Genomic DNA, 18,671 nt, shown 5'->3' on the forward strand with positions numbered 1-18,671 from the left:
TATATATATATATATACACATACACACACACACACACACACACACACACACACACATACACATACACACACATACACACACACTACACACATATATATTACACACATATACACACATATATACACATATATACACATATATACATATATATACATACATGTCACATATTAAAGTGAAAAAAAAACCCCCAAATGTTTAACTCCCCCACCCCCACGTTTACGCACCTATAAACGTAAATACGCGCCCGGGGCCCCAGCGCGCAAAAACGACAATTGCGCTACACATGTTAAATATCGCCGCGAACGTCGCAGTGAGAGCAATCATTTTTGGGCCATCAATCACTGATAACACTAAACTGATGAGCGGTAACAGCTTTTAAAGCGTCGCCTATGGCCAATTTTGGGTATTATCGTTTTTTGAGGTTTCGCGCGCGCACACAAATTTAAGGCTTGACATTTTTGGTGTCTTTTTTTACCCGACGGGACCCCGTCTTTTATATTTTACCAAAAAATTGGGTAATAATAAATGTTTTATTTTAATATAGGGGAAACTGTTTTTTTTGTTTCGGTAATTTTTCCTTTAATATAGTAAAAAATAAAACCCCCGTGGTGAATTAAATACCACCAAAAGAAAGCTCTATCTGTCCCCAAAAAAGGGTATAAAATATATTTCAGTACAGCGTTGCATGACGGAATAAATGTCAAGTACCGCAGCGCTGAATACTGAAAAATGGCCTGCATGGGAAGGGGGTTTAACACCGCGGATGTGAACTGGTTAAAACACGTGTCATGATTATGTTTGTCATGTGCTGTTCACTTCTGTGAGTGTCCAAGGATCAGACTATACATGAAGTCAGGCAGTTGAAGCCATGACTATAGCTGACCTCACACTTTCAGACTTCAGGTGACCTCTGGTCTCTTTACAGAGGATACCCAGCTTAGACAGAGTAAAGTAAAGCTGAATAGGGACATAACTATGTGTTTCATAAATAGCCTTGTTTATACTGGAGAGGCTATTGAGATTTTTGTTTAAACTCTTCATGGCTGTTTTTTCTTTAATATTGGCTAGTACCAGTTATAATTGTGTGAGAAAATAATAGGATATACAACTTAAATTAAAAAGCATCATAATAATCTCCGTAGAAATATTCTAAATGTACCGATACAAGTAAAAGTTAGCAACTATTTTAACAAAGTTTAAAGTGTTTAAATATACTCGTCTTGCTTACCATTATTTTTATTGTCCCATAGCGGATTTTTCTCCCTCGGCACTAGAGGGTAAAGCTCGGGAACATATACGACAGGATCTGGAAGATTTTGTAAGACGTGATTTTCCGGGTAAATATACAAACTGTCTGCATAGCACTTATACAGGCTTAAAAGAAACCTGCACTGACTGACAGAAATATGAGGGCTACATTTGCTGAATTCTATTCAAATTACTAGCAGCCTGGCTGTATCTTCAAAAACTCAAGTTACTGACCTGGAACAAAAAGGTCTGTGAAACAAACCATTGTATCAGCGTGACAGCCAGGCAGCTAGGATTTGTAGAAAGAGGTTAGCCCCCATGTTGTCTCATTGCACATTTCCTTTAATGTAGGGATGTCCCGATTCCACTTTTTCAGGACCAAGTAAGTCTTACCTCATGTACTTGCCGATACCAATTACAGATACTATTTCTTAAAGGGATAGGTGACTTTAAATGATCCATAGTACAACTACATGTTATATACTATGGATCATGATTTAACCTATTCATGTTTGCAGGGGAGAATTGTAAATCTATTGCTGTAGTGTAGTGGAGGTGTGTGCTGTATATATGTTCTACATATGCATTACACACGTCCAGTACACTATAGCAATAGAGTTACAGCCAGCCCCGTCCCAGCTTCCCTTACTCACAGTTTAAATCCGATCCCTGTTGCCTCACGAGGTGCCTCTTGTAGTCGGCGCTGGGCAGGATCGCTGTATCGCGTCTCGGTGCTCAGCTTGTGGGAGGCGCTCGCAACTCTGCCCTGCTAACATGAATAGGTTAAATCATGATCCATAGTACATAATGGTAGATAACATGTAGTTCTACGGATCATTTAACCCATTCATGTTAGCAGGGGATCATTGTAAATCTATTGCTGCAGTGAATTGGGAATCTGTACATGTACTATATATAGAATGCACTGCAGCAATAAAGTTACAATTCTTTCACTGCTAACATGAATGGGTTAAATGATCCGTAGTACAACTACATGTTATGTACTATTATGTACTACGGATCATTTTAACCTATTCATTTTAACCTATTCATGTTAGCATTGGATAATTGTAAATCTATTGTTGCAGTGCATTCTATATATAGTACATGTAGATTTACAATTATCCTCTGCGAACATGAATGGGTTAAATGATCCATAGTACAGGGCTACATATGGATCATTTAATCCATTCATGTTAGCAGAGGAGAATTGTAAATCGATGATCTCCAGTGTATTAGCAGTCTGTACTCTATATGTACTACATAAGTATATGTAGTACATATAGAGTACAGACTGCTAATACACTGGAGACCATAGATTTACATCCCCTGCTTAATAGTCCCACCCCCTGCACTCACTCACTGTGCGGGAGAGCAGCGACGAGTCAGCGCTGGTCCGGTGGGAGAAGCTCCAGGTGGGGTCCTAATTTAGCTGGCCAAGAGGTGCCGGCCAGCTTAATTTAAGATCAAGTACTTGTCAAAATGCCCTGTATCGGTCCTGATACCGATGCTAGTACCAGTATCGGGACATCCCTACTTTAATGTAGTGAAAATTTCCTGGTAAATCGGAATGCTTAGTGTACAGTTTTTTGAATTGCAGGTCAAATGTTGAGGCTGTCCTATAAGCTTTGTAGTGTAGGTTTCATATATTGCTACTTTCTACAAGCTTAGAGTTGAAATTCATGATGTGCATGATCTCTGGAGCCTGTTTTGTAGGGATGTTAAGTTCAAAGTAAATAGGCGCTCTCTACAAGTAAAGTGTCATAAATTGCATGGCTTTTTTATTGTAGTTGCATTTCAGGGTAAAATGGGTAACTGACTCTAAAGAAAAAGTTTACCAATTCTTTTTGCCCCCTACTTCCCTGACCTAAGCAATCCCACCCTCACCCTCTGCCGATTTTTTATTTGCCGAGATCGGAGGGCTGCAGCTCTTCTGTTATCTTTCAGAGCTGCAAAGTCTGCCTCTCCTGGCTTTCTCCCAGCTGGCAGACTGGCCCCATAAAGGTCTATGAGGCTGTAATGTGCTGTTTCAGCCAACAGAGGAGCATTGCAATGCTGGATGTAAACAGTGAAACTGTGCCCATTTAGATCCCCATGCATCCCTGAGTGAGGTTGGGATTGTTTAGGTCAGGGAAGGGGGCAAAAAGCTTTAAGCTCCATTTTAGTGGCATGAATTTGGGGGTAAACCAGCCTTCTGTGACTTGAGTCCCACGTTATCTCAGATTTAGAGGGCTATTCACAAAGCTGCGGAAGGCAGCCGAGTGAATAACTGACCCAAACGCCGTTCGGCTCTTCACTTCAGGCTTGTATGGTTTGCTTCGGTTCAGGCGAACATGTTCGGCTGAGCCGAACCTCCAGCAGGCTACTCACTGCCGTTTTGGCCTATTCTCATAGGGGCCTAATGGCAGTGAGTGAATAGCCGAATGCCGCTCGGCTTTTGTGCTTGGTACCTCCGTGGTACCGAACGGAATAGAAAAAAAGTTGTACTACCCAAAGGCTGACTTCATACCTTTTTTGCATCCTATTAATGCATATTAAAATGCATGAATTACTGCACATTCTCTTTATGCGTGATCATTTCATGGCACTGCTTCTAATTTGCACTATTTAGAATGGCTTCCCACTGCACCACTACAGAAGGTGGTAATATACCCACACTGCACTGCAATTAACTGCCTCCGGGCCGGCCGTAGTAAAAAACAGCCGGCCGGGAGCTTTGTAGATCTGAGCGGGCGTCTTTAGACGTCCGCTCAGACACGCCCCCTCGCGGGTGGGAAATGGCCGAAATGTAAAAACAGACAGCGATGCCTGTTAACATACAAGCGTTCCGCCGGCTGTAGAGCCGGCGGATCGCTTGTATTTTGCAATGATCGGTGCGGGCCCCCCCCTCCGCTGCCCCCCCCCCCCCCCCCCGCTGCCCCCCCCGCCATTGTCCCGCTGATCCCGGGATCAGCGCCATGCCTGTGTAACGGGGGATCAGCTCGCTCCGGTCCCTTTTCCTCTGCAAGAATGCGGAAGTGTTGTTGTATAATACATCACTTCCGCATTCTTGTGTCACTCTCCAGCTTCAGAAGCTGCAAAGAAGCTGATGGAGCAGATCTGTGCTTCATCGTCTTCTTTGTGGGGTTCCTAGGTGACATTAGGGGTCTTGGAGACCCCTGATGTCTCCATAAAGAGGACCTGTCACATATTTTGCTATCACATAGGGGGGTTTTATTAGCCCCCGTATGTGATGGCAATAAAGTTTAGTGAAAAAAAAAATTAAAGCGCCCCCCCCCCAATTTTAAGTTACACATAAAAAAGAATTTAAAAATTTTTTTTTAAAGTCCCCACCCATACATACATGCATGCAGACATGCGTCGGGGGCGCATACGTGCAGAAAAGACGATTATGCCGCACATGTTACATATAGCCGCGAACGTCGGAGTGAGAGCAATAATTCTAGGGCCATCAATCACTGAACACTAAACTGATGAACGGTAAAAGCTTTTAAAGTGTTGCCAATGGCCAATTTTGGGTATGGTAGTTTTCTGTGATGTCGCGGGTGCGCGCAATTTTAAAGCTTGACATGTTTGGTGTCTATTTACCCGATGTGACCCCGACTTTTATATTTTACCAAAAAACTGGGTAATAAATGTTTCCGAACATAATGTAAAAAAAACTTTTTTTTCAAAATCTTCTGTAATTTTTCCAGAGCTGCAGCTAACTATTATTTTCAAATATTAGTTAGCCGATTATTGAGTTCAATTAATCGGATAAAAAATAAAATACATTTTAAAAAATGGCTCCAGTGATGGGACTACTAGTTTGTATTGAGATTGTAGTCCATCACAGGAGCAAGCTTGGAGCGGTGGAAGTAAAGAAAAAAAAAAAGTGTGGTGTGCAATATAGTGAAATGAAAAGTGTAAAATGTATATAGCAATGAATGCAGAATGGCACCGGCTATAGAGTAATACAACAAATCCCAGCAATAGTACATTATAGCTGGCGGTATTCGGCATTGCGCTGTATAATGTACTATTGCTGGGATTTGTTGTACTCCTATAGCTGGTGGTATTCCGGGGGGACGGGGGGACGCAGGCTTACCTGAGCAGTCTTCCAGCAACTTGCTTCTGAGATAGGGCCTGTCTATCTGCGATTGTCATCCCCCCACGCCTGCTCCTCCTTACTACTTCTCCCCCCGTCCCTGTGCCGATCGTGGATGTGGAAGAGCGGTGAGCGTGAGGCGGGGAAGAGGTGCGGCAGCGTGTGGATGCGGGCGGGTCTGGCAGCGGCGAGCGTGAGGTGGGGAGGAGGTGCGGCGCGCAGTGTGTGTGGAGCCGTGAACAGGGCCAACTAACCAGAAGCCGATTAATTGATGATTGAAAAAGTTGACAACTTTTTCTATAATCGATTATGTCGATTTAGTTGTTGCAGCCCTAAATTTTTCCTAATTATAGTAAAAAATAAAACCCCAGTGGTGATTAAATACTACCAAAATAAAGCTCTATCTGTCCCCAAAAAATGGTATAAAATTCATTTCAGTACAGCGTTGCATGACAGAATAAACGTCAGTCAAAGTACCGCAGCGCTGAACACTGAAAAATGGCCTGGTCAGGAAGGGGGTCTAAACACCTGGTCTTCAAGTGGTAAGTTGCACATGCCATGGGTTTGATAGGCTGCTAGAAAAAGAAAAATGCTGCATAGATGTTCTTTTGTTTATGGTGCGTTGGCAGACCATTCTAAATAAATGAGCTGCCTTAATACAATGAACATACATGTGCTAATATGCTACTTTGAAAATATGAAGAGGTCCCTAAGTGTTTTTGCTTTTTGCCAACAAGGTAGAAAAAGTAGTGTAAAGCAATTTTTATATACAGATGATTATTTCAAGAGCTGTGTAAACGTTCAACATAGTTTTTATATTCTCCTTTTTGTATCACACAGGAGCAAGGCTTAACTTGTTTGGTTCCTCAAAAAATGGCTTTGGGTTCATAGAAAGTGATCTGGATATCTGTCTGACATTTGATGGGCTTGAAACGGCTGAGGTAACCTTGCATGCACTTTTTACTTTGGTTGGTTCATACAGTATTGTATGGTCTGTATAATTTACTTGTTTGTTGGCTAATATATTTTTTAGTAAATGTTTTGTGGTTTGTTTTTTTTCTTTTTATAGACTTTGGATTCAATAAGGACGATTGAAGAATTGGCAAGACATCTTCGAAAACATCAAGGTACATTTCTACGGAAGTATCATAAACCTGTTTTCCTCTCTAGAGCAGGCCTTATTAAACTTTCTCCACTTGTGACCCCTTTTTGGCCGAGGAAATTTTTAAGAAGGGACCCCAACGTTGGTTGGTTGGAAAAAAACTACACTGCAAATTATGCATTAAACTGAAATAAAACAATCTAGCTTGGAGCCCAGACCTCCCCGGCCGCCTCACAAGTACCGGCCATACCCCCCTGATGGCTGTCCTGGCCGGGGACTCGGATCGCGACCCCCCCCCTGTTCACTTGTGGGACCCCATATGGGGTCGCGACCCACACTTTAAGAAGCACTGCTCTAGAGCATGCCCCAGCACTGTTTCTTTTACCTTGTTTCTGTACTGAAAAAAGCCTGTATTACTCCATATGTCATCATCATCACTAAGCTTACAAAATTCTAGCAGGGGCAGCTGCTGGGTGGTCTGTTCTAATTGACACAAATGCCCCCAGAACTACATCTCTCAAAAGATCTTTACCTTCAGATATCAATGATATTGATATATATGTGGGGATTCCTAGTAGAAGTGCTTTTGTATGTTGGTAGTTCACAGAGATTTATATTAAGGATTTTGCTAATTGAAACAGATTAGTAAAATATATCATTTTTCTTTATTTGTGTAGGTTTGAGGAATATCCTTCCTATTACCACAGCAAAGGTGCCAATTGTAAAATTCTTCCATGTAAGAAGTGGACTTGAAGGAGACATCAGTTTATATAACACACTGGTGAGTATACAAAATATTTTTACACCTGTACCTTCAGTTACCTTTGTAACATATGCACTGAATGTGAGGTTGTAATAAATGGGAAAACATGTCCTCTTCTTTCCTAGGCTCTACATAACACTAGGCTTTTGGCATCATATGCCGCTATAGATCCAAGAGTAAAATACCTTTGTTACATCATGAAGGTGTTCACCAAGGTACACCCCTACTTTTAATTGTTCAAACATAAAGTGGTTGATGTATGGGACCCATCTTCTAAATTCTTGTTTTCTGTAAAGGTATGTGACATAGGAGATGCTTCCAGAGGCAGTCTGTCTTCATACGCGTATACTCTTATGGTGCTATACTTCCTTCAGCAAAGGGATCCACCTGTTATCCCTGTCCTCCAAGAGGTAAGGCAGCTTATACATTCTAGTAAAGAAATGTCTGTCCTATTGCCTGGGGCAAGAGAGCGGCCCATGGCCATGTTTTTTCCAAAATTAGGAAACTATGATTTTGATATTTATCATGCTGCGTTTAAAGTGTAACTTTATGTACAAAACAAAAATGACATGTATGATGCAGCCTATCACTAGCATTAACACACAAGTCTGTTTTTCAAAATCCCTGTAACATATTACCTGTTGATCCTGCCAGTAGATCTTCTATTCTTGGACATCCTGACCGCTTTTCATTCCACATTAATATTGCAGCATTGTCGACCTGTGTATTAGGTAATCTAATCTTGGCTGGACACGCAGATAACGGCAACAGCGTGGGGTGTGTTGTGTCGTTTTTTTTTGTTTGTTTTTTTTCCTCTAATGAGCCTTTAGTACTGCTTTTAAGGGTATCTCCCAATGGGGGTTTGCTGGACAGCTTAGCATGTGAAATAAAGTGGGGGGGGAGTTGGGTGTTGGAGGTGGGAGAAGAGAGATCAACATGTAATAAAGCTGTCACGGGGGTGCTCAGAAAAACATAAATGGCTGTGTTGATGAGTTTTGCAAACCGCAGTGACATTTAACTCTTTTGCTTCCACGGACATGTCTTATAAGTGGCAGTGGGCCCCGGAAGCTATAGCCTCAGTCTACATTTGTAAAGCAGACTGTTGACTTTACAGTGGAAGCGAATCTTGCGGCTCAGCTGTTGCCAGATCACTTCCAGGGGCCAGTGAAGTGCACCAACCTCCTCATTCCCTCACCCACCACTGCTGCCTTGCTTGCCAGGCTCCACTGCCCATACTGCAGGACCAGCGTGTCGGCTGAAAGCCGCAGAAGAGACCGGCAAACACAAGTTCACTGATCTCCTCACCACTTAAAGGAACCGCTGATTGCATCACTTCTGGTCCCTTAGCTGTCATTGCTTGGCTACAGAAGCCGGGTAATAAGCTATTGGAGCTCGATTGGAGTGGAAAGATGACACTAGGTCTCTTAGACCCCTAGAGTCACCTTTTTAAAGAGTACCTGTCACCTCCAATGTGCTATCATGATAGCGATTAAGTAAAATAAATGTTAAAATAAAGTTCCCGGCCCCTGTGATCGCGCATATTAATGTAGGATGCACCTACGTATGAAAACTATGATCGTGCTACACGTGTTGGGTATTGCCGATTTGCGAGTGAGCAATAATTCTAGTGGCAATATTCATGGAGATCTCTAAACTGATGACCTGTAGGGCTTTTAAAGCGTTGCCTAAGGAAAATTCGGGGTACTTTATTTTGTTGCTGTTTCATGGGCGCACGCAATTTTTAACCTGGGCATGTTGGATATCTATTTTACTTGTCGTAACCTCCACCTTTTATTTTACAAAAAAAGTATTGTGTTCTTGGGCACAAACCTTTTCTTTACAAAGTTTTTGGGTTTGATAAGTTGTGCTAATATCGTACGACATAAACCTTTGCAGCTTCCGCCATTTTATTCTACAGGGTCTTTGCTTTCAGAAAATGTTTGGGGGGTTTAAGCAATTTTCAGGCCGAAAATGTGCATTACAACATGTACAAAAAGGCCTTGGCAGCGAAAGGATTAAACCGTATTAATCATGGCAAAACACGCCTTTCACTAGATCATCCTTGATTAAACATTTAATGGGCCCTCTAACGGTTGCACAGACCTAACTGCATATTCTGCAGCTACAAAACTGATTCTGATTTTTTATATACATATTTTTAATAGGGATGCACAGATACCAGAAGTTCCATTTAAGGAAGCAGAGTGGCGTGTAATGGCTTGCCACCCGGATTTCCCGATTAGCCCTGAAGCCATCTCTATGCTCCCTCATCACCAGATGATGAAGCATGGAGCCGGCTTTCTGGACAATCAGGAAGCCAGGCAGCGAGTCATTACACGCTCCCATGCTTCCTCGTTACCAAGTCCCGGTATCGGTATAGGCATTGGGAGCATTTGGGCGAGTATGAGTACTCGCCCAGGTGGGAGGGGGCGTTATGTCCTTTTAAATTGATGGTCTTTATCTAATCATGTAATCTCAAGGAAAGGCATTTTCCTCCCCTGAGATGTGCATGGTCACATATTGTAGTCGCATGTGCCAGAGTTCCACAAAGTAAAGGGAGATCTAGTAACCTGCCCTTAAATAAAATGGCCACTGTCAGAAGACTGGGAAAGAAAGGAAAATAAAGTATGCAAAAAATAAAAAGCCCGCAATTATCTAGCAGTATCTGTGTTTTTATAGGTTGTCATTAATAAACATTTCTAAGAGTGCCTTTGTTGTTTTGAAGATATAGGTAAAGTTCCTCTCAACTACTTGCTAAGAATATGTAAATTTCTAAATGTTGATGGCCTGGCCACAGTTCTGTTTTTAAATAGAATGTACAGATGATGCCATAACCTAGAAGAAACAATTCACGGGTATTTTAATGCCCCATGTTTTGACCTTCTGTCTAGACTTGAAAGAACTTAGTTTAACTTTCACTTTTTTTTTTTTTTTTAACCTATTTTGTTTTCTAGATTTACATAGATGCCCATAGGCCTGAAATACTTGTTGATGGCTGGAATGTGTACTTCTTTGACAAATTGGATGAATTGGTAAGAGTTGAAGTCAGTGAGCTGTGCTCTTTATTGTTTTATTTTATTTCCCCAGGAAGTATGATTGTTAGGAAATGTGTTTTTTGAAAGTTTTTGTATCTTCTAGAGCAGGGCTCAAAATTTCAAGTCCTAAGCTACTAGCCAGGCCTGAAAAGTTACTCGCCACCAGTTGCCCCACCTAACCCCTACCCTGCCCCGAACTTAACTCCGCCAGGTCAGCGGTGTGACGCAGGGTATAAAGATCAGTAACAATGCGCAGTGCAGAGGCCAGCAATGTGACGCGCAGTACAGAGGTCAGCAAGGTGACGCGCAGTACAGAGGTCAGCAATGTTATATAAAGCCAGTCCACCCCCGGGTCAGACTAATCCAGCACGTTATTTAATATGAGTGCCCCACTCAATATGGCCGCAAGCGAGGGGCATACTGAGTGGGGCAACTCAGATTAATAACGTCCACAAGATGTGGACTGGGAGGGGGGGCTCTTTTAAGAATGCTCAGAATCACACCGCTGAACGATCCCTCTCTCTTCTCCCGACCGCTCCAGGAAACGGGCACTCAGAGGCGGCTACGATCACACCTGTCAGCGTTCCCTCTCTCTGCTCCCGGCCGCTGCAGCTTCAGAGTGGCCAGAAGGAGAGAGAGAGGGAGCGATAACGGGTGTAATCAGAGCCGCCTCTCTGAGTGGAGCTGAAGCTGCCGGGATGAAAGAGTGAGCGCAGAGAGCTAGCTCCGGCTCTGGATGGGACACTACCGCCGCGGCACTCGCTCGCTTCTGTTCTCTCTTCTCCTTCTTGGGCTTGGCCGCTCTGTAGCTGTAGCAGGCGAGAAAGAGAAAACAGAAGTGAGCGAGCGATCTCCGCGGCGGTAGTGTCCCATCCCTAGTCCCGCCGGCGAGGCAACATTGCTGACATTCCACTCGCCCCCCCGCAATTTTCACTCGCCAATTGCGAGGGGGCGAGTGGAAATTTTGAGGCCTGTTCTAGAGTGTAGTCATTTTGTCCGCAAACAAATGTAAAAATAAAAGGTGATGAGGAGAAACAATAGAGTGGGTATAGAGGATAAATGAGTGGAGAGCAAAGCCTCTGCAGAAGAAACTGATGACTAAGATTGCAGAATGGTCACAGAGGGGCAGATGGGAGGAGAGTAGACCATGGGCACAAAATTAAATTGAGGCTGGGAGTGGCAACTTCCGTGCATTTAAAGAAAAGCAGTAGACAAAAGAGCAAGTGCAAATTAGGAGTATAGAGGGAGTGGGTGCAGATGAGACGTGAAGAGTAGCCCATGGCTCAAGAGCAGGAGGGAGAGACCAGACTCGAAGTGTGTGTCTGTAGTGTGCTACATAAAGAGGTAGTGGCTTTGGCTGCTCCAGTTTTGCAGCAGTGGGGGCAAGACAAAGGCGGGGCGATTTCTAAACATGTTGCGCGACAATTTCATGGACCAGATCGTGGAGACTCCTACCAGAAAAAATGCCATCTTAGATCTAATTGTCACTAATAATGCAGAGTTAATCGAGGATATTGTAATTGGGGAGTCATTGGGTAATAGTGATCACAATGTGATTACTTTTAATATTGAACACAGAAAAGGGAAGTGTACTGGAAGGACTAGAACCCTAAACTTCAGAAGGGCCAACTTTGATAAGCTGCGCAACCTAGTGGGGGAAAAAAAAATGGGAAAACTTATTTCAAAACCTAAACACAGACCAGATGTGGGATTGTTTTAAAAACACACTACATACTGCTACTTCAAAGTGTATACACAGCAACATTAGCGATAAACTGTTTAAAATTAACTCCATTACAAAAACTAGAGGCCACCACCTAAAATTGGTGGAAAAAAAATTCCAGCACAAGGGGCGAAGGGGGTTCTTCACAGTAAGATCAGTTAGGGTCTGGAACTCACTGCCACAGACAGTGATTTCAGCAAAGAATGTGGAATTGTTCAAGAAACTTTTGGACGATTTCTTAAGGGACCGTAATATACAGGGGTACAGGTACTCCTAGAATGAGATCCTAATAGGTTGGACTTGATGGACTAATGTCTTTATTCAACCTCAAATACTATGTAACTATGACATGCAGCTGCAGTTCTAGTCATTTACGGCTGAGAAGAGAATTCCCAAAATTGACAGGCTTGCCACATCTGCTAAAGTGAACTTGTTCCCTTGGTGCCAGTAATGTTCTCCTTTCCAAGCTGGATGGAGTTGCACTTTGCATGGGCTCACTGCTCTTGGAGCAGGGAAGATGACACCTTCACCAAATAGCCCACCCAGTACCTGGGAATGGTGGAGGGACCACTATTAACATCTCACCTACTATGCATTTTACAGAAATGTACTTTTATTTTTAATAAAAGTATTAAGTGTTATTAATGCATTTTTCTTTATTTATTTAAGTCAAAACACTGGCCAGATTATGGAAAAAATAAGGAGTCTCCTGGTGAACTATGGCTGGGGCTTCTTCGTTTTTATACAGAAGATTTTGATTTTAAAGAACATGTCATTTCTATCAGAAGAAAAAGCTTGCTCACCACTTTTAAAAAGCAGTGGACTTCCAAATACATAGTCATAGAAGGTAAAAACTGTTCCAAAGCTTGGCTATTTTTTCTTCATATATAAACAATTACATGGAGTTTCTACATTGAAGAATTGTTTCTTGTGTGCTTCTTACCACTTTATATTTAAAGTTGGAGGGCTTCTTTGTCTCGGGCCAATGTAACTTATCTAGCCTTATTGAATCTGGCTGCGGGAGCCATGATGATGGATTTTCACCAGCTGCAGGTGAACACTACAATCCCATTTCATAGTTGTAGTAAAACACAGAAGCTGAGGAAAGAGAGAGCGCTTTGTTGGTCAGGATAACGGAGAGAGCTGCATTATTCACAAGGATACCTAGGCAGGAGCCCAGGACTTGGTGGATGTCAAAGGGGCCCAGCTACAATCTATAGAAGTAATCTATTTTGACCGTGAGGTGCTTAGCTTTAACCAACTGTGCTATCCCAAGGGAAGATGCACTTGTAGGCAGTAGGTCCGCACCTAAGGTCCTCCGAAAGCAGAAGTGCCATGAGCCGCACGCCCAGTCAGCTGCACACTGGGGTATTTTCCAGCCCCACAGCTGCATACAGAGGTGGGGATGCTTGAGCTGATGTCGTTGACCTTTTATGGCCATGTGACCTTTTTAGGTAATTGTCATTGACCAAATATAGCTATATAGTCACTGCAGCTGTGAGCAAGTAATTCCCTGGCTGCAGCTGATCGGGCGGCAGCAAAATGAGCTTTCTTTCATGTTCAGAGGAGCTCCTTCCGTGTTCGGAGGATCTCTGGTTTGGTCCGAAAATGAGCTCAATCCTAGTAGGCGGTTAGTGTTGGATGGGACCATGCCAGTACCGACAAATGAGGAATTGTGGAAATACTATGCTTCTCTGTTCCTATTGTAGTTCTTATCTATGTCAATTTAAACGGCTGGTGGGGAGGCTCAAGCTGCTGCTTTGTCTAGGACTCCATTCATCCATCTCGTATTACAGGTAAACAAATTGACTACCATTTAAACTAGTAAGCCTATTATACTCCAGCCAAAAATGGATGTTGAAATACTTTCCCTCAATTCAAAATTAAAAAGGGTTTTGACTGGAGTTTTGCTTTAAATATAGTAAAATAAATAACCCTTGTACTAGCTTACTAACTTTTGTTTTCTGTTTTCAAATATAGATCCTTTTGACCTAAATCACAATCTGGGCGCTGGATTGTCCAGAAAGAGTAGGTATCGTGTGTGTTTGTGTTCAATTCGTGTCTAGGCATTCTAACTTAAACCTTTTGACCATCTTAGTGTAAACTATACTGCTAGTGACCTTGCCAATGTTAATTCTTGACCACTGGCCTTATTCATGTGATGCCGCATATACCTTTAGCAACTCTTATAAATACATGCTACATTATCTGTTGATCCTATATAGTTCATTGTGCTTGTGTCCCATGTTTTTTTTTTGTTTTTTTGTTAGTACTGTGATTCTATGCTAACAGTTGTGTTTTTGTGATTTGTGATTTTGCCTGTTTACATCAGAAAACAATCTTAATTTTTCTTTTTGGTGTCTTTTATTCCCTTTTTGCAGTGACTAATTTTATAATGAAAGGTTTTATCAATGGAAGGCGGGTATTTGGCACTGCAGTGAAAAGTTTTCCAAAAGAATATCGATCCAAAATGGTAAATATTTTGACTTGCTGATCATTTTTAGTATTGTGTGTTTTAGCATTAAAAACTTCCATCAATTTATAACATTTTGTATCGTGGTTTTATTTCTGACTTTTTGGTTGATATTCTGTCTATCATTTTAAAATACACCCATGATAAAAATTATAGACCTTTTCATTTCTTTGTATGTGGGCAAACTTACAAATCTGCAGGGGATCAAATTATTTGCCACACTGTGTATACCTCGTTGTGGAAAATAAAAAAACTACTTGTCCAAGGACTAAAGTGGGGGTCCAATGTCCCTCATGACGAAGCAGGGCTAAATGTTGAAAAAAAAACACCCACCCAGAACTGCATGTCCTTTGCGTCGGGCGATAGGAATTCCACACCCCTGTACCTACATATTTGCCCTCTAGGAATATTTACATAGGTGCCTGAAGTGGTATCTTATCCTCTTTGAACATTATACAATGACCCAGTAATGATCACAGGTTTCGTCATTGCTCCCAAAACAGATTTTTGTGGGGTGTTGCCCTTTTAACCTGAAAGCTGAACTCCCCGGCCAAATTCAGCAAAATCTGGTTAGAGGGTGAAGTTGTCAACTACAGCTGATTTATCAACTAGGTCATTGAATAATTTCTTTACATCCCCACCCCCACGGACTGGAGGAAAACTATTTTGAACTTCTCTACAGATTACTATTGACAACAGACCTTGAACTGCTTTTTATGTAGGAATGTTTTGCTCCCAAAACCATTGATCCATATTTTTTTTTTTTTGTACAGAGCAACTGTTTAAGTTCTTGTTTCCATAGTTTAGCCATTTCTCGTGTACACGTTCATACCTGCCGACATGTCTAATAATCTGTATACATTTACATGGATTCATCCTCATGTCCTGCTCTACTTTCAGTCTTGTGTAGTTGTACAGGCTCCTCTCTTGTACTGAAATCGCTTACTTTAATTTCAGTGTACACTTCGAGCTTATCACAATGTACATAAGTCAAAGCTTGCCTCGGCTGCCTAGCTTGAGGACATTTTTGGCGTTTTTTTAGCCCTTTCCTCCCCCCCCCACATAGCCTGCCCCTTTCATTTATTCAGATCTAGGTTCTTTAAAATCATAAAGGTTCAGCATCCGATGTTGGCAATACCTAAGGTATGTAGTCTGCCTAGGAATGCCACTCCTCCAGACTGACGCCCACTACTTGATTCAGGGCTGTGGGCTCTTGAATTTAAGGGGATAAGGTGCTTTTGATGTTTTCAGGTAGCTTTATACAGCACCCTGGTGTCCCCTCCCACCAGCCACCATGATCTCTATCTGCTTACAGAGACCCAGTGATGGCCTAATATAGGTGTTAAAATTTCATTAGCATGTTGATTAAAAGGGAAAGAGGAACATGGAAGGTGCAAAATATAAGTGGATTAAACTTCAGCTTTACAAGCAGATTTTTGTTTTTTGGTCACAGATGTAAATTTAGCGCTCTAAGTCACATGCATGTATTATTTATCTGATCTTAAAGCTTTTTTCCTATACGTATATAAATAAGCAAGAAAAAGTCTAGTAATCAATGTTTGCAGTGTAAATTTTGATGGGGGTGCAAAAGACTGTAGTTCTACCCCATCACTTATCTTGTTATCATGGTAGCTCAAGGTGGTTGGATTGTTGAAGACTTACCGTCACAGCTGTTATTTTTTTGCAACAGTATGGTTCTGAAGACAAAAAGGTACCCAAGCCTTGTGGAGCACAGTGTGTCTTCTATGGCTTAAAACTAAATGTGGTGCCAAAGAGCTTGGACATGTCAGCTCTGAGCAGTTGCCTTCAAAGTAGGCCCCATGTTTTGAAACCAGCCGGAAGCCTTCAAAATGAGCGATGCATTTAGAGTTGGTTGTAGATGCCAAACCTATTCTCCAGGATAGCATCCATAAATGTGTTTGTGTTTTTTTGAATACGGAGTGTGTCTAAATAGTGTTTTCTTTTCCATAGGAGTATTTCTTTGATCCAGATGTACTGACCGAAGGTGAACTTGCTCCTAATGACAGATGTTGTCGCATTTGTGGCAAAATTGGACACTTTATGAAAGATTGCCCTATGAGAAGAAAGTAAGCCACAATTTGTTCAACTGTGCTTGCATAGTGGGATAGTTAATGTGCATTTTGAATTGGTTGCTTTTAAAATTAACTAATATTCGTGTGCGTGTTAGAGCAATTACATTGTAAAGTGCAGTGGACACCAGTTTGTTTACCATAGCCAGACTAATAAAATATGACATTTTAAGTAGTTTCTACAGTTGGGGCACTTTGCCTTACTGAATAAGCCTAATAGTGTTTGTGGGGATAAATGTATACTTAAACGGAGGAAAAAAAGTTACATTTCTTTAACCTTGATATATGAACAAATTAATGACTGTCTAAAACAAAAATGTGATCGCTTACCAGTCCTTAGATGTGGTGGCTGCATTATTTTCTCCTCCTCCTCCTTTCTCCTCTCCTTTCTCCTCCTCCTCCTCCTTTCTCCTCCTCTACTTTCTCCTCCTCCTCCTTTCTCCTCCTCCTTTCTCCTCCTTTCCTGGGTGGCTACACTCACTCGCTCTGTGTATATGAAGGTAGTCTTTTCTTGTCACCCAACCTGCTGTCCCAACGTGGACTGCAAACCTGTCTTCCTCTCCATCTCAATTACATGGGGGACAGGGAGGTTTGTAACCCACACTTGAAACAAAGATACATTTGTTTGCGCTTTCACTTTCTCACACAAAGTGAGACAGACACTGCATTTCTGGCAAGATCACCAGATATTTCTGTACTTGCTGAAATAATGCATACTAATGCAGCTACCACATCTAAGGACTGCTAAGCTGCAATATAGTACATTTTAATTTTGGATGGTCTTTGACGTTTATATTTAATCCTAACTTCCCACACTTAGAGCAAGAAGGCGCAATCATGAAAATGCCTCAAACCAAAGATACCCAGACAAGAGACCGCAAAGAAAAATTGAGGACAAAGAAATGAATATGCAGGGAGGTGGTGTGAGCGTGGATGGAAGAGAGCTACATACCACTCCAAGAAAAGCGCAACAAGGACCATGGAGCAACAATGAGCCCTGCAAAGATAGGACACCTAGATCTGGCTCTGAAAAGTGGAAAAGACCAGAAGACCGAGAGCTTAGAGAGAAACGGTGCTTCATTTGTGGACGGGAGGGTCACATCAAGAAAGAATGTCCTCAGTATAAAGGGCCAGCGGGTGAGTCACTGCTCATTGTAGCAAAGGTATATTTGTTTCATTCTGAGGTTTTGAGTTATGGATGAATTGTTGCCCTACCAAATCTTGTAAAATCATTTTACACCTCTCTGGTAAATGGCACAGCTGACTTCGCTGCTACTTTAGTGACATTTTACTGTGTTCCACAGTGGGCAGGAAGCCTAGGGTTTTGTAGTGCAAAAGCCATGGTGTGTCTACAGAATACAATCTCCTGGCTATCAGCACAATTGATAGTCTAGATTATTGGTAGGATTAAGAGTAATGGTAAAGAGAACCACATGTATTTGCTAATCTATTTCTCTGTGTGTGTGTGTGTGTGTATATATATATACTACACACACACACACCAGAAGCCATTCTTTCCTGGATGCCCCAACGGTTTTAGCCTTAAGGCTTCCTCAGGGGGATACTGATCCTAGAAAGAACTGATCGATATATGGCAAGTCAATAATTACATTGATACATATCACATTGTAAATATAATTACATATAAGACACGACATTAAAAAAAGACAAAGGTGCCCATACACGATAGATATCCAAAAAAGCAGAATATGATAAACGCAATCAACGAATATATAATAAAAGTAATAATAAAATATGCACCTGCAGCCTGTTAAGGGCCAAACGCGTGGACCAGTGGAGGTAATGAATAAATCAGATCTCTCCAAATTACGAAATTCCTCACGGGGAGGTCGTGTCCGAAGGCAGATTGTAATGGGAGTAGACCAAATAGAAGATGTAGTGCATACCCTTTCCACTGCCACGGATACAGCTAAAGATGTATACAATATAAGTAGCATAAGTGATTACTGCAATTAGTGCAATTTAAACTATCGTTAGGCTAATTGATATGTTAAAGATATTTAGATATAAAGATATTTATAAATATGAATACTTAAGTGCAATACATTTATAATGTGACAAAAAATGTGTACAGGGTTGTTTATAATTGTGTAAAAAGTGTAGATGATGGGATGTGTGTGTGTAATACA

At 41.7% G+C, this 18,671-nt stretch overlaps 1 protein-coding gene across 1 annotated transcript in view; it reads left to right on the forward strand.

The window, feature by feature from the left end:
• Positions 1 to 18,671, forward strand: part of ZCCHC6 (zinc finger CCHC-type containing 6) — a 40,952-nt gene that overhangs the window by 17,856 nt on the left and 4,425 nt on the right. Inside the window, exons 14-25 of the mRNA XM_018570248.1 lie at positions 1,251 to 1,337; positions 6,176 to 6,276; positions 6,405 to 6,462; positions 7,115 to 7,218; positions 7,326 to 7,415; positions 7,497 to 7,610; positions 10,155 to 10,232; positions 12,628 to 12,805; positions 13,939 to 13,986; positions 14,340 to 14,431; positions 16,403 to 16,518; positions 17,342 to 17,658. Of these exons, the coding sequence (XP_018425750.1) occupies positions 1,251 to 1,337; positions 6,176 to 6,276; positions 6,405 to 6,462; positions 7,115 to 7,218; positions 7,326 to 7,415; positions 7,497 to 7,610; positions 10,155 to 10,232; positions 12,628 to 12,805; positions 13,939 to 13,986; positions 14,340 to 14,431; positions 16,403 to 16,518; positions 17,342 to 17,658 (1,383 nt within the window). The remainder of the gene's footprint in view (positions 1 to 1,250; positions 1,338 to 6,175; positions 6,277 to 6,404; positions 6,463 to 7,114; positions 7,219 to 7,325; positions 7,416 to 7,496; positions 7,611 to 10,154; positions 10,233 to 12,627; positions 12,806 to 13,938; positions 13,987 to 14,339; positions 14,432 to 16,402; positions 16,519 to 17,341; positions 17,659 to 18,671) is intronic.

The sequence above is a fragment of the Nanorana parkeri genome, unplaced genomic scaffold (assembly GCF_000935625.1).
Source record: "Nanorana parkeri isolate BGI_ZX_2015 unplaced genomic scaffold, ASM93562v1 scaffold1485, whole genome shotgun sequence".
Lineage (NCBI taxonomy): Eukaryota > Metazoa > Chordata > Amphibia > Anura > Dicroglossidae > Nanorana > Nanorana parkeri.